This window comes from Callorhinus ursinus, unplaced genomic scaffold (genome assembly GCF_003265705.2).
Source record: "Callorhinus ursinus isolate GAN/ISIS: 27379988/994484 unplaced genomic scaffold, GSC_fseal_2.0 scaffold57, whole genome shotgun sequence".
Taxonomy (NCBI): Eukaryota; Metazoa; Chordata; class Mammalia; order Carnivora; family Otariidae; genus Callorhinus; species Callorhinus ursinus.
In genome coordinates this window covers 4,225,854-4,249,982 of record NW_027397119.1, presented here as the reverse complement: position 1 = coordinate 4,249,982, position 24,129 = coordinate 4,225,854, and the positions used below count along the sequence as shown (strand labels likewise).

The window sequence follows — 24,129 nt, the reverse complement described above, 5'->3', positions numbered from 1 at the left end:
TATCCAGTATATCAAATGCACCGCATTAAACTTACTCCGTTTAATTTCGGAGTTACTCTGCCAGCTAAACGCAGATTGGATTTTCAGGCCTCTAGGGCCTCTGCCCCTCCCTTTTACACTCAGACTTCCCACTTTCTGAGTGTGCCAGGCTCCCGCGCCACCAGCTTCAGTCTTTCTGGGCGGTCAGACTGTTTTTCCCCAGTCCCGGCCCACTCGATGACGAAAATTCTTCCAAGAGGATCCCCAAACCTGCCCCGCCCTGAACCTGGCCAGCTCCAGCCGGGCTCCGAAATTTACCAGCTGCCAGGAGCCGGGAAGAGGGCTTGAAAAGGCGCAGAACTTCCCAGGCCCCGCCCCTTCCCCGTTCTTCCCGCCCCCGCCAGCTCCCAGCCAAGCTCCGCCTCCCGCGGTAGCCCCGCCTTCCCCGTTGCGCTAAGGCGCGCCGCGGCCTTTTCCCAAAACCCGGAGAAGTGGATTCTGCGCTCCGCACGGCCCCTCCGAACCGTAGCGTGGTCGAGCGAGTCCAGGCTTGTCGGCAGGAAGCTCGGCCCAGCGCCGGGAGGGGGAAGCCGGCCCCGAACGGGAGCGGACGCGGCCCCAGGTCTGCGCCAGTGGGCGGGTCGCGGGCCCCGGCAGCTCGGGCCTCCTTCCCGTCGTGCTCCCTCTCGTCTGGGACGCGGGGCGCTAGGCCGCGGCGGTAGGATACCCACCCCCACCGCCCCGTAGGCAGTTCCCCCTCCCGTCCTTGCAGTCGCCTAGTCCCGGGCCTCCCGCCGGAACCCGGTTCCCCGCCCGCCCCGTCTCCTAGCGGCGCCGTGACGTGCACGCGCCTCTGGGTGGGGGGTCGCGGGGCGGGGGTGAGGGCAACGCCCGAGGGGAGGGTCTGGGAGCGCTCGACGGGAGGAGTCGGGGACCGCGGGGGACTCGGAGGCCTCGCCGCCTCCCGGAGCCGGTTCCGTTTCGCCATTTGAGGACCTTGAGTTCCAAGCTCTTCCTGCTGACATAGAGCCGTCCCTCCCCCAACCTCCTGGACGTTCCCAGAGACTTGGGATAGTAATTCCAGATCTTCAGTTGCATTTTTTTGTTGGAATTTTTCTGGAAAAATTGAATCTGGTAATTTAGCTTAAGAATTTTTTTGTTTTTTAGAAAAATGTTTATTGGTATATTTAATAGCCCCCAAATTAGGTTAAAACCTTTCACAATCCAGTCATTTTGCAAAAACATTTTTGGTGGAAAAAGGCATAGCAATGGTAGAGAGCTTGCGCTCTGGAGCCCAGAGTGCCCGAGTTCTAACACTTAGTAACGGTATGAGCTTGGACAAGCCACTTAATCTCTAGCTGGCCAAGGTTCCTCATGTGAAAACTTCTAATACATTATACGGCATAATATATATGTATATCTGTGCGGGGGTGGTGGTACTACTTTACAAGCTTGTGAAGATCAGGTTCAAGTGTGAAGCACTAAGCGCTGTTCTTGGAACAGAGAGAGCAATACATGTAAGTGTTACTTATTACATCAAAATAGCATTTTTCTCAATGCTTTCTCTGGTTTTGATTTTAAAGATCCCAGTTGTGAAGTATTTCTCCTGTTTTCTTTTGTGAAAATGTAATAGAAGGATTTACTCCAGAGTTTCTATAATATTTGGTATTTCAAAGTGCAAGTGGTCAGTAGACAGAAGCAGACTGTATGCAGAAGGCTATATTAAGCAGTGTGCAAAGTTTCACCACTTCATGTATAAGGAAAAGGACTTTTTTTTTTCACCAGAGGAAATTTGTGAATGGAAGGAAAAGCTTGCTGTTAGGTAGTGTCTTGACGCCTTCTTGGATTCCTTTCAGGCAAAGCCCAGGGACACTAGGCTGACTCCAGGATAACCATATGGTAACTTTATATGTGAACTTTATTGAGGGTAAAATGAATCTCATAATTTCCTCAACAGAATACTGGAGGATGTTTGTCCCAAGATCTATAAAAATCAAGAGGAGTGCTAATGATGATGGCAAAAGTTGTACAGCTAAGAAAATTAAACCAGATGCAGAAGACCTGCGGCCGGATGAAGGCAGAGGTGATGCAGCTGATGGGTTAGTTACAGAAGGAGCCAAAACATCAGACGGGCACAGCATGGAACCATGCCCTTTCCCCAGTACAGCTGGCCTGTTGGCTGAGGTTGGTTTGGTTGGACCTGAGCAGGATGCAAAGGATAGCGATCTTTCTGAAGAGCCTGTTAAGTCATTTTCAAAAACACAGCGCTGGGCAGAACCTGGGGAACCTGTCTGTGTTGTTTGTGGTCGTTACGGAGAGTACATCTGTGATAAGACAGACGAAGATGTGTGTAGTTTGGAGTGTAAAGCAAAACATCTCCTGCAAGTAAAGGAAAAGGAAGAGAGATTAAAACTCAGCGATCCGCAGAAAGCGGATTCTGGGCCAGAGTCTCCACTTAATGCTTTTTATGTCTATAAAGAGCACCCCTTTATTTTGAACCTTCAGGAAGACCAGATTGAAAATCTTAAACGGCAGCTAGGAATTGTAGTTCAAGGGCAGGATGTCACCAGACCCATTATTGATTTTGAGCACTGTGGTTTCCCTGAGGCCTTGAATCACAACTTGAAGAAATCAGGTTATGAAGTTCCAACCCCCATCCAAATGCAGATGATTCCTGTAGGACTTCTGGGAAGAGACATTCTGGCCAGTGCTGATACTGGCTCAGGAAAAACAGCTGCTTTTCTTCTTCCTGTTATCACCCGAACTTTATGTGAGGTAAGAGTTCACACGTGTTACTCTCAGAAGCAAGTCAGGTATATACCAAGTTTCATCCTTAATTATGTTAAAACTGCAAACTGAAACTATCACTTAAGTCATTAGTGCTCGTGGTGAATTTGCTTCTGATAGTTTGTATGAAAAACATAATTTTAAGGAATTTTTCTTTTATCGGATTGAACCGAAGATCTTTTCATTGAAGGTCTTAAAAATACCTTTCCTTACAAAATAATTTCTTTCAACAAATTTTCTGTTCAAGAAATAGCCTTTTGCTTTGGGGAAAAAAAAAATCCCGCTGACTGGATGACCTGCAATTTTTGTGTCAGTGTAGCCTCCTTGGATTTTGTGTTTTGAAAAAACTGATTTATACCAAAGTTGGAATGTTGTTATATAGTTCAAAATACACACTTAAATGTGATTCATGATTCATCTTAAAATAATGCTACCTTACTTTGTTAGTTTATAGTGTGCAAAGCACCCCCACACGTAATTAATTTCCCTGACATATTTGCCAAGTACTAGTGAGTCTGTGAGGTCTGAAGTAGGACAGGAAGGGAAATCAGTGCAAAACGCAGGCAAAGAGAGGAGAGGTAAAGAAATTTGGAAAACTGAAGAATCATAGAAGATAATGTGAGGAAAAAAAAAAAACATTAGATGTTCAAAGTATAAGTAAAACTCACTGGATGTCCAAAATAGAGCTATAGGTCAGGAAATAGGACATTTATAACAGTAAGTTCTTTGGACAAAGAAAGAAGTGAATCTCCAGGAGAGCTGAGGGGGAATTATCAAGGGTGGAATACCAAGCTCTAACCAGATCTTCATGGTTTTCTCTTCAGAGGAGCGTGGCTAGAGATTGCAGTGTCCAGTTGACCTTCAGTTTTCCCACCCTGATTATCGTGGGTGCTTCTCCCTGGCCCCAGTTTTGACCGTGCACTGTATATCTGTTATATAAGGAAGGGTTCAATTTACGGTGGTTTTGGGGGGAGGAAATCTGCAGTGAACAGAAGGCAGGAGGGTTCATATCCAGTTGAACTGATAGGAACACTCCCAGAATCACTTTGAAGATTTAGTCCACATCAGCAGGAATTAATTGCTGGCGTTTTTTAGACTTGTTTTTCACATCTTTGCAGAGCAAAACTCCATCTGCACTCATTCTTACACCAACAAGAGAGTTAGCCATTCAGATAGAGAGCCAAGCTAAAGAATTGATGAGTGGTCTGCCACGCATGAAGACTGTTCTTCTGGTAGGGGGCTTACCCTTACCCCCACAGCTTTATCGTTTGCGACAACATGTGAAGGTAAGCACCAATTTGATAAAATGCCTTTGAAAAGTATAAGCAATATGGGAGCTTGGGTTTTTTGGTGGTGGTGTTTTGTTTTTGCCTTTGAAGAACTCATAAGTGTGATTTGAGGTTAGCCTTTATTTTTGTTTTTGTTTTTGTAGGTTGACCTTTAAATTCTTAACCAAGTAAGCCTTAATTTTTTTAAGGTTGTTTTATATCAGAAAGGAACACAATTTATTGAGTGCCTGTCATATGCCAAATGCTGCTGGATGTTCTCACCTTCATTATCTCATTTAATCATCACATTTGCTCTTGAAGCTGGGTGGGCATATCCCATCTTTTATGGTTGAGAAGTTGAATCTCAGGAAGATGGCATTTATCTAAGGATCCATAGCTAATATACTTTAGAGTGTGGTTCCTACAAATGAAGACATTATCCCACATAACCACAATACAGTTACAGAATCAGGAAGTTAACATTGAAACACTGGACTGCTTCAGGAGTTACCATTGCTGTCGTTTACTCCTCAGAACCCATTCATGTTTTACTAATCGTCCCGTCAACTTTCCTTTTTAACAGCACAAGAATGCAATTCAGAATCACATTTTGCATTTAGTTGTCATGTCTCTTTCATCTCCTTCTGTTTAGAACAGTTCAGCCTTTGCTTTTTTTTCATGATCTTGACACTTTTAAGGATTATAAACTGCTTACTTTGAAGAAGGTCCCTCAATTGATTAGATTCAAGTTATGTATCTTTGAAAGGAATATCATGGAAGAGATGCTTTGTTCTTTTCATTGCATCCTTTTAGATGATACAGAGTTTGTCCTTTTATGGGTGATATCATCTGTAAAGTAACTGTAAAGTTTATTTTTTCCCTTTGTATTTAGTTAAGTATTTTGAGTACTTTCATACTGTAAATTCCTTGTGCTTTACCAAATTTCCAACTTATTCTTTCTTTATATATATCAGTATGACTCATGGTTACCTATTATATTTAAAGGATTATAATCCGTTATTACCATTATTTGTTTTGGTTCTCCAATTCCCCAATTTGAGCATGGAAACACTGTGAAGTTAGTTTCTGTGGCCTTTTATTATATCCCCATCATTCTTTGAGCGCTTTGTTTCTTTCTATGTGAAGAAGATGTTCATGCTTACATTGTTTTTTCTTTGGCTCTGCCCTGGAATCATGCCTTTCCCCATACTGCCCTGACTCCTTCTGGTAGAGGATAGTATTTAGGAACCAAGATCTGGGCTCTTGGTTGGGTTCACTGCTATTGGCTCTCTGCTGTTAAGTTATCATTGCTCCTAGCACTTCTCAGTGAATAAAGGAGAGACTATTCCATAAGTCAGACGTATTTCTGCATCTACATTTATCATAGACCATGGGTTCATGTCGATACTTCCAACTCTAATTCAACACAGCAAGATTCATTTTGACATTTTCTCTTTCCATATTTGTCACTCTGGCAGTGAGAAACCTGCTGTTATCTTGTATATATTTATTTACTTGATCAACCATCTTATATGTAACCATTCACCCATCCTCATCTCCATCCCCTGCCCCACAGTGATGCCTTCCTTCCTAAACTCCACCCTGTACACTCTTCACCCCCTTAGACTGCAACACCCTGTGCAGGGTCATCTTTCTCCGGAGGCCCCCACGTCACCCTGCTGACTCTCCCACTCCCCATGCCAGGCCGTGTCCTTCACAGATACTCTCTGAGAAAAAATAACTGAAAAATCTGTCTCTTCAACAAAGTGATCTTTCAAAAGCCAGGGCAAAGTAGAGACCTTTTCAGATAAACAAAACTGAGAGAGTTTATTACCAGTAGATTTATCTAAAAGAACACCAAACTAAGATATTCTGCATATAAAGAAGATGATTCTGGAAAAGAAGGTGTGGGATCAAAGAAAGAATGGCGAGCAAAGAAAATCCTAAGCATGTGGGTAAATGTAAACACACATTGACTAAACAAAAAGTCATAATGAACAATCTGTGGGTTTAAAAAGAAATAGAAGTAAAATATTGGCCGACTGTAGCATATAAGTGCATGAAAGTTGTGATTGGTGTTAAATCGTTTGCCCTTGATTGTTCAAGAAAAAGGTAAATATGTCAGTTTACTTTAGTATTAAGTTTATATACGTTTATTAAAATTCAAGGGAATTCCCGCACTAAAAGAATGGGGAAAAAAGTTTATAATTTCCAAACCAGCAGAGGGGGAAACATGGAATAGGAATAGAAGGGATGAACTCAGTTCAAAATAATTAAAACATTTAAATGTTTACGGTATTTCTGAAGAAACTAAGCGGAACTCTAGTTCTGTAGATACAGATCCTTACAACCCTGAAATTTCATCATTCTCCGTGATCTGTCTCACCATGGTGTTGGTGTGTCCTTGAAAAGTGGAATACAATTGAATTTATTAGATCATTTGTAACTCTACTATACTTTACACCAGGCACTGTCTCATTTAATCCTCACAATAATTATTATCATTTCCATTTTATGAATGTGAGAACAGAGACTCATACCATTATTAAGTGCTAGAGCTAAGATCCCTACTGAAGTTTGACTAAACAGGCCCTACTTTTAACCACTGCTTTAACTAATGTATTATAAAAGTGTTAAGAGCCTTAACAACTTTAGAAATCATTGTGCCCAGCCTTTTAATTTAAAAACAAAACAGCAGGCCCAAAGAGGTTAAGGGATTTGCACTTGTTTACAAAGCCAGATAGCGGTCAGCCTGCCTGCAAGGCCCTTCCAGGTCTGGCCTCTGCCTCGTTTCAAGCCTCATCCAAGTCTTTCTACCCCCACTTCACCCCGTGGAAACCTCAGGGGTCAGCCAGCTTCAGAAGGTTCTTGGATGTTTTCCCGCTGCCCTCTCCTCAGCGGCTCCCACTACTCCGTTAGGTTTTAGCTTATATGTCAGCTAGGACTGGATAGATGGCTCCATTCACTGCATGTTATACTGACCTCATGGGCATTTATTTGTTTTATCTGTTCCTTCCTTTGTGTTATAAGATTCATGAGAGCAGAGACTATGTGTGACTTAATCATCATTGAATTCTGAGGACTTAACCCAGTGGCTGGCACATATTAGCCACTCAGTAAGTATAGACAGAAAGAAGGAAGGAAGAAAGGAAGAAATATTATCTAATTTTTTTTTCCTTTTTCTCTATTCTTCAGGTTATCATAGCAACTCCTGGGCGACTTCTGGATATAGTAAAACAGAGCTCTGTAGAACTCCGTGGTATAAAAATTGTAGTAGTAGATGAAGTAAGTAGTGTTGTTTAGAATATTAGTCACATAATTTTATATAATTTATGAAAAGTATATTACAGTTATATAATCTCACCGTGTATTCAGGCATTTTCTCCCCCAAAGGAAAAAATTTAGGAATTTTTTTTTTTTTTTAACTGTAGTAGTCAGTCTTAAGCTGGTTCCTGTGTAGTGCTGCTGCTAACCTGTAGTGCACCAAAATGAAACCACATGAATAAATACAAGCAGCTGTCTTTTCCTAAGTGACAGAGAACACAAATCCAGCATCTATATTCTCAGTGATAAGTTTTTTAAACATTTGACACTGGCTATCATTTGTCTACAAAAATAAATGTATCTGTGGCAAATAACTATTAAGAGGGATTTTGGAAGTAGCTAATGATGCTTAGTGGGATGACCTTTTGTATTTTTTTCTATGTGGACATAAGTGTCTGTGGTTGTGATTTTCAGTGTGACATAGAGCATATAGGCATTTTTATAGTTTTGGTTTGCTTAGTAAGAGGAAATAAATATATTATTATCTGATGATATTCCACCACGTGAACAGGCATGGGAACAGAAAGCCATGTGTCTGCCCAGACTGGGCATGGGCCGGTTCTGCCCGCAGTGCATCGCACGCTCACTCTCACACATGTCCCACCAGCGGTGATCAGAAATGTGGGGTCCATGGGCTGACCAGTGATGGCAACGTGGCCCACCTTCTGTGGGCCCCCGGAAGTAGCAGTAGGGTACCAGAGGGTGTGGAAAGAACACGTGAGATCTGCAAGACTAGGAGTTGAGCCTTTCCTCTACCCACTGTGGCACGCCGGGCAAGTCATTTAATCTTCCGGAGCTGTGGCAAGGACGAAGTAGTGATTGTGAACGTGTCTCATAGACTGAAAAGTCCTATATAAGTGTAATTATATTCAGTCCTTTATTATTTTTTTGTTTTTTTCTTACATATTTACTTTTTTGTGTGTGAGAGCATTTAAGTTCTACTCCCTTAGCAAATTTCAGTTATACAATACATTGGTATCAACTGTGGTAACCGTGTTATGATTTCAGACCTTATGTATTTTATAACTGAAAGTTTTACCCTTTAACCCCAGACCTCTCCCAATTTCACCCACTCTCCAGCCCCTGGCAATCATGTTTCTCCTAATTTCTATGAATTTGACTTTTATTTTCTTCTTTTTAACTTTTTTAGATTCTACGTATAAATGATACCATATAGTTTTTGTCTTTTTCTGTCTAGCTTACTTCACTGAGTATAATGTCTTCCAGGTCCATCCATGTTACTAAAAGTGAAGGAATTTTCCATCTGAATAATATTTATACACCTCATTTTCTTTATCTGTTCATCTGCTGATGGACACTTGGGTTGTTTCCATACCTTGGCTATTGTGAACTGTTATTCAGTCCTTTAAAAAGTACTGCTAAGTCAGCATTTTCCTGGTGTGCCTTTTGTTTTAACTGATTTATTGCATCTGATTATCATCAGACTTACTTCCACCCTGCAAGTATGGGTAGGCTTCCCATTGTTGATAAGCCCATGTGCTCTGAAGTTCTCACCGTGCTCTGAAGTTCTCGCCATGCTCTGAGCCTAAAAAACTGACCCTCATACAGATTTTAAAGTTAGGTTCCATTCCTGCTTGCTTCTCTCCACATTTCCACTCTCGCCAAGGAATGAGCTTTCACAGGGCACCTCAGTGCTGTGCTCAGAATACAAAAGGAGTATTCATTCAGCAAACCTGTGCTGAGTGCTTCCTCTCTGCAGCCTCCGTCCCAGCTCCTCCGCCTTTAAGGAGATGACCTGGTAAACAACATAATTGGTCATGTACTGAAACGTTGGCACAGAAGTGCTCTTTAGGTACAGATTGACCAACTCTGGGTCAGTTGGGATGGCATCACAAAGAAATTTTAAATACTATTCCGGCCTACAAAGTGCAGAAATCTTACTGGAGAAAAAGACACAAACACTTGAAGTAAAGGCAAGAACATTATCATCTATCCTGAAATACAAAAGTGGTGGAAGGTGTAATGCAGGCCAGGGAATGGCAAACTCTGTAAAGGAGCAGATAGGATATATTTTAGGCTTTGGGGGCCACATGGTCTCTGTTGCAACTGCTCAGTACAACCATAGATAGTAGGTAAATGATTGGGTGTGACTGCTTTTCCATGAAGCTCTATTTACAAAAACACATGAAGGTCTGTGTTTGTCCCAAGAGCCTTAGTTTGCTGAATCCTGATATAAACTGTTAGTGAACTAATGGGACTACGTATGATATGTTAATTGTTCAGGACAGTTAAGAAGGAGAAAGGAGAGAATGTGTGAATTGGCACCGTAAAAAATGGCTTCTCCGATGTCATGGGATGTGATCTGGTCGTCCACAGATGGAAAAGGATTTAGAAACCTAGACCATGTCTCAGTATTCCAGGTGAAGAAGCTAACATCAGCAGAGCCAGAAAGGCCAAGCACAAGCACAGAGAGGCCAGCCAGCTTGAAGCATTCTTCCTGAGAAATAACAGGAAGTAAAGTTGGGTAGTTAGGGTGGGGTCAAGTCATAGAGGACCTTGAAAGGGAGGCGGAGGACTTTGGATTTGATGTGGGAAATAACGAGGCTTTCTAAAGTATTGAGTTTGGGTGTCACATGTGGAAAGTGGTGGTTTAGCAAGGTTATTCTGCTGCTCCATGCAAGAGACATTAAAGAAGAAAGAATCTGTGGGACAGAATGGCAAGCAACCCAGACAGTAGGTGAGCAGGGTCAGGGACAGGGTGGAGGCAGTGGGAGGCATGAGTACATCTGAGAATCGCTATAAATCATTCGTGAATCTTCTAGTGGCTGAATATGAGAAAAGATGAAGAAGAAGGTGGTTGAGGGGACTCCATAAATTCTGGTGGTGCCTTTAATTTTAAGTAAAGGACAAGTGGGTATGGGTTGGGGCTTGACAATAATATTTGAGTTTGGTTTTAGAGATGTCAAATTTCTTGTGAATGGTGGGTGAAGGGGAAATACTGTGTGGATATGAGAAATGGGCATTAGCGTCCGTGAGCCACACTGGTTTCTCCAAGGGAGGAAGGTTCGAGAGGGACAAAGGCTGGGGCTAAGTGTCTGCTTGTGGAGTTTGAAGATGAGTCTGTAAATAGAGAAGTAATCTGAGAGACCAGGAAGGAACTGAGAACAAGTACTCTCCCTGAAAAGAGAGGCCACTGTTTCGAGAGGAGGGTGAAGATACAGGAATGGTCAGGCATTCTCACTAAGATAATTGCTTTAAAATTAGAAAACTGTGCTCTGTCACTCTCTGTGTCTTCCATGTATCTGTCCTTTAGTCTAGAATTCTCTCCCATCCCATCCACCTGCTCTTCTTTATGAGTCCATGTCTCTGAAACCTTCCATCAGTCCCCCAGATAGACTTCAGGCCTTCTTTCCTCTCTGCTCTGTTGACCTGTATGTAGACTGTATCATTTCTCTTGTATTATGTTCCTTGATATAGCCCCACAATCAAGCACAGTGTTGGCCCAAGTTTCCCTAAAGGTAAGAATCACCCAGTGTGCTCAGTGAATGTAATGGAAGACCAGACCTCTTACTTGGGTATCCTGAGTCAACAGGCCTGAGTTGGAGTCCAGGAATATTTAAAAAACTCGTCCTGGGTGATTGTTGTCTGTAAGGGGATTTGGGACACCCCGACTAGTGAGCTGCCTGACAGTGCTTTTTCAGTGCTTGTTTGTTCATGAAATGCATTTTGAGGGCTTTTTACATGCTAGAGACTGTCCTTGGTGTTGAGGATACAATGGAAAGTGAGATAAGCCATGACAGATGTCGGTACACAGGTCATGTGACAGAGACAACTGGGAAATTAGGTATCAGAGGAGGGCTCTCTAAGTGACATTCTGCTGAGACCTGAACGAGAAGGAGCCAGCCACACAAAGACCCATCTGGAGGAAAGACTGCTTCAGATAGAACAGCAGTGCGCAGGAGCTAATGTGGGAGCGAACATTGGGGTAGTCAGGGACAGAAAGAAGCCTGGTGTGGCAGGGTCGTGGGGCGTGACATGGAGGAGTGGTAGGTAATGACGTCAGAGAAGTGAATGAGGGTGAAAACTGTAGGACTTCAGGCTGTGGTTAGCAGTTGGGTTTTAGTCTATGTGTGATGGGAAATTGCTGGAGGGTTTAAGCAGAGGAGTAACAGACGTTTTATGTTCTAGAACATTCTGGATGCTTGGGATGGATGACTTCAGGTATGGGGGTGACAGGTTGAGGAGCAGTCTCACAACTGTGAGCTGGAGAGAAGCAGCTGGACTTGGGGCTTGTTAGCGTAAACAGATTAGATGCAGGGAAGCTTGGATGAGAAGAGATACTGGGCGAATTTATTTCTTATGGCCTCTCTGTTTTCTGAACCAGGGAGAAGGAAGGCCATCTCCTGAGATGAGGGGGGCTTAGTGGGATTACTGAGGAAAAGCGGGATGTTTGCAAGACATACTACTGTGTGCATGTGCACATGCTCTGTGGCTCATGGTAAATTGAAACATTGAGACTTACCATGCTGTGAGTGTGGTCCCAAGTATCTTAATGTATTTTATCTCATTAATCCTCATAACAGCCCTACGGGGTAATTATTATTATCATCATTCTCATTTGTAAAAGGAAAAACTGAGGCGTATAGCCATTCATTAGCATGCTTAATTTAAGGTCTAAGGTAGAGCCAGGATCAAATCTAGACCATCATGATTATTTTAGATTTTTGAAATGTCATAGAATGAATAGTATTAAAACTAGTGTTCAAACTTCCATGTTAGCAGACACTTAAAAATACAATGCTTTAGTCTAAATACTCTTATTTTTCAAAATTATAGATACCTGGATTGTATTTAAAAATCAAGATAGCCTTTATCTTTTATTATTTTAAAGCAGCACTAACTTAAAATTTTTTCTTCTGTTTGCTTAGTAATACATAAATTGTTTTTGAAAACTAGCAATGCAGAAGTATATACGGAAGTGAAAGCCCTCAACACTAAATTTTTTAAATTTATATAATATTTTATTATAAATATATGCCCGTGGTAGAAAAAAAAGCCCCAAACTTTGCAAACTTTGGGTTTGAAAAATTAAATTGCATTCCCTTCCACAGCCTTGCAGGCCTTTTCCCCAGAGTTAGCACTATACAAATGGTATCATGTACACATAGTGTTCTGTACTTAGCGTTTTTCTTCCTAATAGTGACTCATTATCACTTAATAAAGGACTTTCCACTCATAATTAATGATAGCGTAAGGTTGTATTATGTGGATGGATCTACCATATTTTATTTACCAAATCCCCAATTGATGGATATTTAGGGTTTATATATTTGTTGCCACTATTAATAATGCTATAAGAATCTTTGTATATTACTAAAAACATATAATTATACAATATTTAATTTTATGTAAATATATATTTTCCCAATTCTTTATCTTTTCACATTGTGGTATATTCTTCTGTTTAAAAGTTTTTAATTTTTTATGTTCTTAATCATATCTGTTTTTTCCTTGGGTGGCTCAGGGTTTTAATGTCAAATAGGACTAACTTTAAAATGATTTTATTTTAGGCCGATACCATGTTAAAGATGGGCTTTCAACAGCAAGTGCTTGACATTTTGGAAAACGTTCCTAATGATGGTCAGACCATTTTGGTTTCAGCTACAATTCCAACTAGCATAGAACAACTAGCAAGCCAGCTTCTGCATAATCCTGTGAGAATTATCACTGGGGAAAAGAACCTGCCCTGTTCCAGTGTGCGCCAGATTATTTTGTGGGTGGAAGAACCAGCCAAAAAGAAAAAATTATTTGAAATCTTAAATGTGAGTAGTAAAGCAACCCTGTTTTGTAGATTGTGTTTGCATCTTTCACAGTTCTTAAGATAATGATTTTTGGATGCAGCTTTTGCAGAATTTAGTATAGATATTTAATAATAAATTGCTTTACTTCGGAATTCTGTGGGGATCAAATAAATGCTCTATGGATGCAGGGTTGCTTTTTATTTTCCGTATTATAGAAAGACATTTAAATATCAAGATTATTCCTAAATAATATTTTTTTGTTTCAAAAAATTTTTGTAGTTTTATGTATCAGATAAGGACAAGTTCTTTCTTGGCCATTCTGTCCTTGAGAAATAGAATTTTTTAGCAGTAACTTGTTTATTTTTTTTTTAAGATTTTATTTATTTGTCAGAAAGAGAGAGAGCACAAGCAGGGAGAACACTAGGCAGAGGGAGAAACAGGCTCCTTACTGAGCAGGGAGCCCGATGCAGGACTCGATCCCAGGACCCTGGGATCATGACCTGAGCCGAAGGCAGCTGCTTAACCGGCTGAGCCACCCAGGCGTCCCAGCAGTAATTTGTTTAAATAGAAATGTATTAAGTGGGTGATAATGTGTAAGCTCAGTTATTTAAAAATAAAGTATAAAGGGGGCGCCTGGGTGCCTCAGTCAGTTAAGCATTTGACTCGATTTCGGATCAGGTCATGATCTCAGGGTTTTGAGATCGAGCCCCATGTTGGGCTCCTTGCTCAGTGTGGAGCCTGCTTAAAGATTCTCTCTCTCCCTCTCTCCCTCCCCCAGCTTGTGTGCATGCGCACGCTCTCTCAAAAAAATTAATTAAAAAATAAAGTATTAAGTTAAATATGGTTTGTACTTACTTAGGAACAGTATTTAAAATTTTAAATTGCACTCAAAATTTTAAAGTTATTTTTGCTATATTAATGAAATGATGGAGAAATGTGCAGAGCAGTAGAGTTTTGCACTTCTGTTTGTGCATATTTGAAAGAAAACATTTTAACACTCATTTTTCCTCTATAAACCTATGGATAACTAGCTTATACTAATGTTTTCAGAAAAACTTCCCATTGTAATTTATGTTCTGTGAATTATTTTATTTTATTTATTTTTTAAAGATTTTATTTATTTGACAGAGAGAGACACAACGAGAGAGTGAACACAAGCAGGGGGAGTGGGAGAGGGAGAAGCAGTCCTCCCGTGGAGCAGGGAGCCCGATGTGGGGCTTGATCCCAGGACTCCGGGATCATGACCTTAGCCGAAGGCAGACACTTAACGACTGAGCCACCCAGGCGCCCCTCTATGAATAATTTTAAATACATGTTTTTCATTTTTCAGGATAAGAAACTCTTCAAGCCTCCAGTGTTAGTATTTGTGGACTGCAAGTTGGGAGCAGATCTCTTGAGCGAGGCAGTGCAGAAAATCACAGGTCTAAAAACCGTATCTATACATTCGGAGAAATCACAAACAGAAAGGAAAAACATATTGAAGGTTTGACACTCAGCATTGTCTTTTCAAGGGACCCCATATTACCAGCTGGTTTTTAAAGCAGATGTTTTTTTAATGACTGCAAGAACTTCAGGCAAACAGTGACTGTGAGCTAATTGTTCCCTTGCTCAGGCTTCTGTGTTTTGGGAGCAATAAGCCTGTTCCCTACAGGATTAATCTAAATAGATTACTAATTCAGAATCCACCATTTCTGAAATCAGGTCAGTTTAGACTGGGGCAGAGCAGTAATTCACCCTTGGAAAAGTTTGCCAGAGTACATTAATAGGAAAAAATTGATGCGGGGGTGGGGAGGGGCCAGGAAGAACTTAAACTGCACACGTTTCTCAGGTATACTAAGACCTTTACTTATTGAAAAGATACGGCAACAATATTGAAGAAAGTTTTGAAAAAAAGATCTGAATTATGTAAAACCACGTAAGATAAATTCTGAATAATGAATTGTGTTGCTTTGTGGGGAAGGGATTACTTGAAGGAGACTATGAAGTTGTAGTGAGCACAGGAGTCCTGGGACGAGGCCTAGACTTGATCACTGTCAAGCTGGTTGTCAATTTCGATATGCCGTCAAGTATGGATGAGTATGTGCATCAGGTAAAGAGATTTTATATGTTTCCATTATGAGTTTTCTTGCGCGAGGCATTGTCAGTAGAATGGTAACTAAAAAGAAAAAACGTTTTATCATAGACATAAAAAAACTCATATCGTTTTGTTTTTAAAGCATATATGTATAGGAGCGCCTGTCTGACTCAGTTGGTAGAGCATGTGACTCTTGATCTCAGGGTTATGAGTTCAAACCCCCTGTTGGGAGTAGAGATTACTTAAAAATAAAATCTTTAAAAATATGTATATATGGATGTAAACTAAATTTTGTTTTAAAGAACTGTATGTATGCCTAAAATGGGTTAAAAATTATTAGAAATAATAACCTAAAATGTTAGTTTAAAAAAAATTTAAGTAGTTAGTTTTTGGTTTATTTTTACTTCCTTTATATTTCTTATTCTGTAAGCATATTAAATGGCTTTTATAATCAGGGGGAAAAAAGGCTTTGTTTTAAGTTAATATATCTGGCCAAAATAAAATTAATCCACTAAAGTATTTGGTTTTTTTTAGGAATCTTGTCTTCATCTCTTCTTCATATCCTTATTTGTTCTAGACTTTCACCTATTAAAGTTTTATTTCTTTATTTTGCTGCCAGAGATAACAGCAGCTCTTCTTTGGAGCAGAAATAGACCTTTCTTTTAGCGTCACCTTATCTCCCTGAGTGCTACCTGTCTTCCTTCTCTGGCATCACTTACAGACTCTTCAAGTAAAGTCTTTCTGTCATGTTCTTAGAATTACCTCTGAATGCCACATTTACTTGGATCACCCACTGAAACGCTTTTAGTGCCTTGAATGCATTGTTGCTTGTATTTTTACTTAGTAATATAGCAGTGCCTCTCTCTCTCGGTGGCACCCCATTTACCTGTGCATCAGGGAATTGACTATCATATAAGAGTGGGTTGCTCAGATCACTCAAATCAGAAGTTTATTTTCTTTCAAACTTTTAATTTAATGATTTTGGTTGGTCATCTTTCCAAGATATTAAGATACTTAAGAAGCTTCTTTGCTTCTTAAATAGAGTAGTCTGATTATAATTATTTAACATTTTCTTGCTATCCCAACGTCAACCCTGTGGCTCTCAGTTATTCACAATGTACCCTGAGCAGTGGCCTCGGGTGTTGAAGGGGGTGTTGAATTCTACTCAGAATGGCCCCATATCCTTCTGCTTTTCTAGTTCTGTATCAGGGTATTGTTTGTTTGCTTGCTTCAGTAATTGAAGTATGAATATACACAAAAAGAAATAATGTAAATAACAAAAGATATAAAATGAAAAATAAGTTTATGTTATTTTTTGTCTTTTGGTTTTTTTTTTTTTTTAAGGTTTGTGTATCCTAGAGAGAGAGAAAGCGTGCACATGTGCATGCAGGGGGAGGGGCAGAGGGAGCGAGAGAATCTACAGCAGATTCCCTGCTGAGCATGGAGACCAACTTGGGGCTCGATCTCATGACTCTGAGATCATGATCCGAGCCGAAATCAAGTCAGATGCCCAAGTGACTGAGCCACCCAGGCACCCCAAAATGAAAAATAGGTCTTTGTAAGATAGCCCTCCTACCTTTGAGTGGTTATGACAGTTAACGGCGCAGAAAATATAAATGCCTGTTTATGCACAAATACACATGTACATACGTACCCTGTTATACTTACTGCATAAATGAGACCATATTATGCCAACTATCTATGCCTTCCTTTCTTTATTAAATACATATTAGGCATCTTTCCTTATTAGCATACATAATGGTACCATTTAAAAAATATTAATGTATATGAAATGCTTACCATATGGCCAGGCACTGTTCTAAACTCTTTAAATGTTTTTACTTGTTTAATTGGGCTTGATCTGTTTTCATTGCTGCATGGTAATCTGTTGTATGGATTATCATAATTTATTTAATAAATCGTTTATAATTTGATGGAAGTCAAATGTTTCTAATATTTGTTATTAAATAATGCTGCATGGGGCACCTGGGTGGCTCAGTCGGTTAAACATCTGACTCTTGATCTCAGCTCAGGTCATGAGTTCAAGCTCCATATTGGGCTCCACACTGGGCATGGAGCCTATTTAGAAAAATAATAATAATAATAATGCTGCACTGAACATCCACCTATATAGTTACTCCTCTCATGCAGTATATTTGTAAGATAAATGTGTGGGAGACCTGATAGGTTAAAGGATATGTGTATTTTATTTTATTCATATATTTTTTTTAGGATACATGTATTTTATGTTTTTTAAGATTTATATATTTATTTTAGATTTTATTTATTTGAGAAAGAGAGAGCACCAGTGGAGGGAGGAATAGAGGGAGAGGGATAAGCAGAGCAGACTCCCCACTGAGCGCAGAGCCTACTGGGGGCTCACTCACTCTCACGACCCGTAAGATCATGATCTGAGCCAAAACCAAGAGTCAGGTGCTCAACTGACTGAGCCACCCAGGCACTGCTAGGATATGTGTATTTTAAATTATAGTAGGTATTCCTATGTGTCTGCTTTTAAAGATTTATTTATTTATTTTAGAGAGAGAGAGTGTATGCATGAGTGGGGGAAGAGGCAGAAGGAGAGGGAGGGAAGCAGACTCCCCGCCGAGCATGGAGCTCGATGATGGCGGGACTCAGTCTCAACCCTGAGATCATGACCTGAGCCGAAATCAAGAGTCGGACTCTTAACTGACTGAGCCACCCAGGTGCCCCTATGTGTCTGCTTTTAATTTAGGGGCAGGGAGCTTCTGGGGAAATAATTTTGAATTTGTTAAGTCTTTTAGAGTTTGTAGACTATTGCAGTTATTTTTTTAAAAAGCTTATGTCTCAGTATAAAATATCTCAATAAATTTTGTCTCAATTGACATAATTCACCACTTGAAAGTGTACAATTCGGTGGTTTTTAGTATATTCATATAGTTGTACTACCATTACTACCCTCAATTTTTAGAACATTTTTATCATCTCAAAAGAAAACCCCATACCCATCCCATCAGCAGTCACTCCCCATTCTTCATCTCAAACGTGTATGTGTGTGCTGTCTCTTAAGCAACCACTACTTTCTGTCTTTATAGATTTATCTCTTCTAGAAATTTCATATAAATGGAATCGTATGGTATGTAGCCTTCTCTGGCTTTTTTCACTGATCACAGTGTTTTCAAGTTTCACTCATATGGTAGCATATATCAGTACATTTTGTATTGCTACATAATATTGCATTGTAAGGATATATCACCTTTCTTTGTTCCTTAGTTATTAGAGATTTAGCATGTTTCTACATTTTGTTTACTGTGAATACTGCTGCTGTAAGCATTCATGTACAAGTTTTTATGTGGACATAGGTCTTCATTTTTTTTTTTAAATTCCAGTATAGTTAACATACAGTGTTATATTAGTTTCAGGTGTACAATATAGTGATTCAGCAATTCAATACATTACTCAGTGCTCATCATGATGAATGTACTCTTAATTCCCTTCACTTATTTTACCCATCTCCCCCCGCCCCATAACCATCAGTTTGTTCTCTATAGTTAAAAGTCTCTTTTTTGGTTTATCTCTTTTTTAATTTGTTCATTTGTTTTGTTTCTTTAATTCCACATATGAGTGGAATCATACGGTGTTTGTCTTTCTCTGACTGACTTATTTCAGTTAGCATTATACCGTCTAGATTCATCCGTGTTATTACCAATGGCAAGATTCCATTCTTTTTTATGGCTGAGTAATACTCCATTTTATATATATGTATATATATGTACACACACACACACCATGTCTTCTTTATCCATTCATCTGTGGATGGACACTTCCATAGAGGTGGCATGGCTGCTTCCATAATTTAGCTATTGTAAATAATGCTGCAATAAACATAGGAGTGCCTATATCTTTTCAAATTAGTGTTTTCCTATTCTTTTGAGTAAATACCCAGTAGTAGAATTACTAGATCATATGGTAATTCTGTTTTTAATTTTTTGAGGAAACTCCATGCGAAGCTGTACCAGTTTGCATTCCAACTAACAGAGCACAGGGGTTCCTTTTTCTGCACATCCTTGCCAACATTCGTTCGTTTTCATTTCTGTTGGGCATACACCTAGGGGTCACATAGTAATTCTGTGCATAACATTTTGAGGAACTGATAGACTCTTCCAATGTGGCTTCACGATTTTACATTCTCACCAGTGATACACAAGGGCTCCAATTTCTCCAAATCTTTATTAAATATTTATTTATATTTTTAATTATAGCCATGCTAATGGGTGTGAAGTGTGATATCTCCTTGTGTTTTTTTTTAAGATTTTATTTTTATTTATTTTAGAGAGAGAGAGCACACAGTGGGAAGGTAGAGGGGGAGGGAGAGGGACAAGCTGACTCCGAGCTGGGTGCTGAGCCCGACGCAGGGCTCTATCTCACAGCCCTAAGATCACGACCTAAGCCGAAATCAAGAGTCTGACACTTAACCGACCGAGCCACCCAGGCCCCCCTCTCTTTGTGTTTTGATTTGCATTTCCCTAATGACTAATGAACATCATTTCATGTACATACTGGCCGTTTGTTTATCTTCTTTGGAGAAATGTCTGTTTAAATTATTTGCCCATTTTTCAGTTGGGTTGTCCTTTTATACTGAGTTGTAAAAGTTATATATATATTCTTAAAAACCTTTACCAGATACATGATTTGTAAATATTTTCTTCCAGTATGTGAGTGCAGCTGTATTTTATTTTAATTTTTAGTCTTATTGGAAAAATTCAGTAACATAATTAAATAAAACAACATTCTTTCCCTTGTTCCCAGTCTCATTCCCTGGAGGGCCATGTTTTGTTTTGTTTTTTTACAACATTAAAAATGTCCTATATGTTGGCAGCAACTGTTCATTTAAATACTCTGAATATAGACTTTAAGTTCTACATTTCAACTGAGGAGCAGAAATTGCCCATGACTATGTATTTGCCCTTTTCTGAAGAGTTTCTCAGTATATTTGGAAACAAGTAAATTTTCTTTCTTATCATGTGTTTCCATCACCAATTTGTGTCCATTTAATTTTATCAAAATGAGAAATAACTGCGAAAATGAATTTGCTTAAATCTCACATTTCAAAGGCACTGGAGTAATCTAAAGCAGATAATCCTCTTGCTCTAAAAGCAGTAGCTTTTGAAAAATTTTTACCTTAACCTACCCACAGTAAGAAACATCTTCATGTCCTTACCACCCTACACACACACAAACACACACACACACACACACACACACACACACGTGTACGCACACATGATACGTAACCGAAACACAAGTTTCACAAACAGTACTTACTTGTATTATATGTGGTCACTTTGATATTTTCTGTTTGAGCTATTTTATTAAAAATATGCTGGTGGCAGTCTACTAAATTGATTTCACAAACTACATTGAGGTACAATTCAAAAACATGCTATGTGAATGAATGTTAATCTTAGTAAAGCCTCTTTAAATACTAATCTTCATTTTCTTTCAAGAGACATTAAGGTTTTATATGAACATTTTGAAAATGTCCTTTGCATTTCATTTCAGGTTGGAAGAGTGGGGAGATTAGGCCAACATGGAACAGCAATTACTTTCATCAATAACAATTCAAAAAGACTCTTCTGGGATATTGCAAAAAGAGTGAAACCCACAGGATCCATTCTTCCCCCCCAGTTATTAAATTCCCCCTACCTTCATGACCAGAAGAGAAAGGAACAACAGAAAGATAAACAGACACAGAATGACCTGGTTACAGGAGCTAATCTTATGGACATCATTAGAAAACATGATAAAAGTAATTCTCAAAAATGACTTATGAGGGGTGCCTGGGTGGCTCAGTCGGTTAAGTGGCTGCCTTCGGCTCAGGTCATGATCCCAGGGTCCTGGAATTGAGCCCCATGGCAGGCTCACTGCTCAGCGGGGAGTCTGCTTCTCCCTCTCCCTCTGCTGCTTCCCCTACTTGTGCTCTCTCTCAAATAAATAAAATCTTAAAAAAAAAAATGACTTGTGATACCACTGAACAGTTTTTTGTGTATTAGTGAAATTTCTGTATAACTATGGTTTGAGTAAATGGGACATGTACATGAAACAAAAAAATTTAACAATTTAAATTTTTTAATTGAATCTCAAATTTATACTGCTGTATTGTATTTATTTCCCTTTTGATTGTCATAAAAATTATCAAAATGAATTGCTAAATAAAATTTTTTCTGTCTCGACAAAGCCTCAGTTTTTCCTCAATAGATATTCTTGGAGCTGTTGTCAGAACTAGGAACCTGCACAGCAAGGAGTCGGACTCAGAATGGTGATGCTTTTGTTCGGTGTCCCCAGCGAGCCGCAAGCCCATCGGCGCTTGGATTATTGTTGAATAAATGAATGTTAGGAAGAAAGTAAATGACGGAAACTGGAAGAAATGGTCGGTGCTTCTTTTAAAAGATAAATATGAAATACCTGTTTTATTCTTAGTTTTCCCTTTTGCTTGGTAAATATAAGTTTATGTTATATTTAATATGGGCTTATCAAAATAATGTCAAATCATGTTAATGTTTCTACTTAAAGTTTTATGTTAATTTCAGTTTGCTAATTCAATTAATAATACTAAACACTAGAAGACAGGATAGGTGTTTTGCTTTGATGCATCAATACTTTCATTTCTTTAAAAACTGTTGGTATCAGTTTACTTGCAGGATTCGGATAGTATGTCACATAAACGTTGACACTTAAGCTTTATATCCTAAACATTCTCCCCAAAGGGGTATGGCAGAGATTTATACTAATAACTTAAGTCTCTGTGTAGGTAAGTTTCTTAATATTATTGTCTCCACCCAAAGGAAAGCACAGGGTCAGAAGTTCCCTAAAGAATATGAAACCTCAAGACTCTGGCTCTTTCCACCCTGTTTCTATGTTTGCTAACTCTCAAGGGTAAGTATGTTCGATTTCAAGGATGAGGCAGCTATTAAGATCCCAGAGCTTTGTAGCAGAGGTGCATTGAGAGGCTGAAATCAAAGCATTAGTACAAAGCTCAACATATAAAAGAGGCCTTTAAAAAAAAAAATAGGCCTTAAAATTGTCATACTAGAGAAAGGGCGCTTTTTCACTAGACTCAAACTTGTGTATAAATAAAAACAGTTATAAAAGAGCTTTGCGAATCAACATATTTAGAAGACTATATATTTTAAACTTAAAGTCTATTGAACTTTTTTTAATAAGATTTTATTTGTCAGAAACAGCACAAGGAGGGGGAGTGGCAGGCAGAGGGAGAAGCAGAGCGGGGGGGGCAATGCTGGGCTCGATCCTGAGACCCTGGGATCATGACCTGAGCTGAAGGCAGATGCTTAACAGACTGAGCCACCCAGCTGTCCCTTTATTGAATTTTTAAACCATCACCAATGGGCACTAACTTTTTTTTTTAAGTAACCTCTATGCCAAACTTGGGGCTTCACCTCACAACCCCAAGATCAAGAGTTGCATGCTCTACAGACTGAGCCAGCCAGGCATCCCTAGAAGATTATATTTAAACAAAAATAGTATTGGGCTATAACGTAACTTCACTGGTCAGCTTAATTTGCTGGCTGGCTGGCTTCTGTTCCCACCATGACTCATGTCCTTCATTTGCCTTCTTACAACCCGATGTTCTGCCTGCTCTCATTTTGAACTTTGCTATTGCATTGGGCATTATTGACTACCCTCTTTGAAATTCTCACTTCCTTAAGGCAGCAGGTGAATGGGACGGTGGGAGAAAGAGCCCCAAACTCATAGGCTCATCATGAGGATTAAATCATTTTTTTAAAAAAAAAAGATTTATTTTGGCTTTCTCACATCTTCACAAAAAACTTTGCCACATATTTAAACTCTGACTCACATTGATTAATTTACTTTTATAAATCTAAGTTGGATCCATGAACTGTCATATTTCCTGGTAAAACTATACTTTTTTTCGGGGGGGGGGCAGGCTGAATGTTATTCAGCTTGCGCCCTTCTATGGAATTAATATCAGCACAACTCTTACTGCCTTGTTATGCTTTCTGCTCACCACAGTCCACACAAAGCTTGCTCCATAAATGTAGGTAGGCCTAATATGAGAGGTGACATGTCATTCAAGGTGACTTTCCTGGCAGCTAAAAGTAAACTGACTCTGGGCAGATAGGACTCTTTTGTTGTCTTCAAGGCACACTTAAGAGTGACCCCAGAGGCTGTAGGGCCACAGTATGAAAACCAACCAAAGATAAGTAAACACAGTTCTCTTGTTCTGCAAAGTTAGTGTGAGGACCTAGGTCAGAGTTCTATAGTTTTATAATGTATGGTATCTGTGGTGTTAATTTTACAGAATTACACATAAAGTGAATATAAGACAAATGTTTACTTTTTAAGAATGTTTACAAACTATTTTAGCTTTCTGAAGAATTTATATGTCATTCTTTTCTCATTTCATCTCATAAAGAGAACTTAATAAAACTGTTTGCAGGTAACTGGGTTCTAGTTACAACTCCACAGTTTTTTATTTTTTAAAGATTTTATTTATTTGAGAGAGAATGAGAGATAGAGAGCATGAGAGGGAAGAGGGTCAGAGGGAGAAGCAGACTCCCCGCTGAGCAGGGAGCCCGATGCGGGACTCGATCCCGGGACTCCAGGATCATGACCTGAGCCGAAGGCAGTCACTTAACCAACTGAGCCACCCAGGCGCCCCTCCACGGTTTTTTTTAATTAGGGGAAATTCATTACTATCTCTAATCCTGAGCTTTGCTTATTTGTAGGATAAGAGGGTTTGCTTTAAACTTCTCTGAGGTCTTCTCAAATCTGTATTTTCTGTGCTTCATACTTTTTTTTTTCAAGATTTTATTTGTCAGAGAGAGCGCATAAGCAGAGGGAGGGGCAGAGGGAGAAGCAGGCTCCCTGCTGAACAAGGAGCCCGATGTGGGCCTCAATCCCAGGACCCCGGGAT

General features: G+C 39.6%; 1 protein-coding gene across 5 annotated transcripts; it reads left to right on the top strand.

Moving 5' to 3' along the window:
- Positions 1-419: 419 nt before the first annotated feature.
- DDX59 (DEAD-box helicase 59) lies at positions 420-21,601 on the top strand. 5 transcript variants are annotated; one of them, XM_025855239.2, is made up of 8 exons: positions 420-601; positions 1,937-2,754; positions 3,885-4,052; positions 7,230-7,319; positions 12,890-13,141; positions 14,451-14,603; positions 15,081-15,209; positions 20,736-21,599. In XM_025855239.2, the coding sequence occupies exons 2-8, from the start codon at positions 1,948-1,950 to the stop codon at positions 20,997-20,999; spliced, it is 1,863 nt and encodes a 620-aa protein (XP_025711024.1). In that variant the 5' UTR covers positions 420-601; positions 1,937-1,947; the 3' UTR covers positions 21,000-21,599. The 5 variants fall into 5 exon arrangements, with proteins under 5 accessions (XP_025711024.1, XP_025711025.1, XP_073740545.1 ...); XM_025855240.2 differs by having other exon boundaries at positions 420-697; XM_025855242.2 differs by lacking the exon at positions 420-601 and adding an exon at positions 861-1,113.
- The last annotated feature ends 2,528 nt before the right edge of the window (positions 21,602-24,129 follow it).

Bases quoted from the DNA above. Each gene is read 5' to 3' on its own strand.
- DDX59 (XM_025855239.2), top strand. From the start codon at position 1,948: ATGTTTGTCCCAAGATCTATAAAAATCAAGAGGAGTGCTAATGATGAT. The intron at 2,755-3,884 runs GTAAGAGTTCAC...ACATCTTTGCAG, and splicing joins TCACCCGAACTTTATGTGAG to AGCAAAACTCCATCTGCACT. The intron at 7,320-12,889 runs GTAAGTAGTGTT...ATTTTATTTTAG, and splicing joins AAATTGTAGTAGTAGATGAA to GCCGATACCATGTTAAAGAT.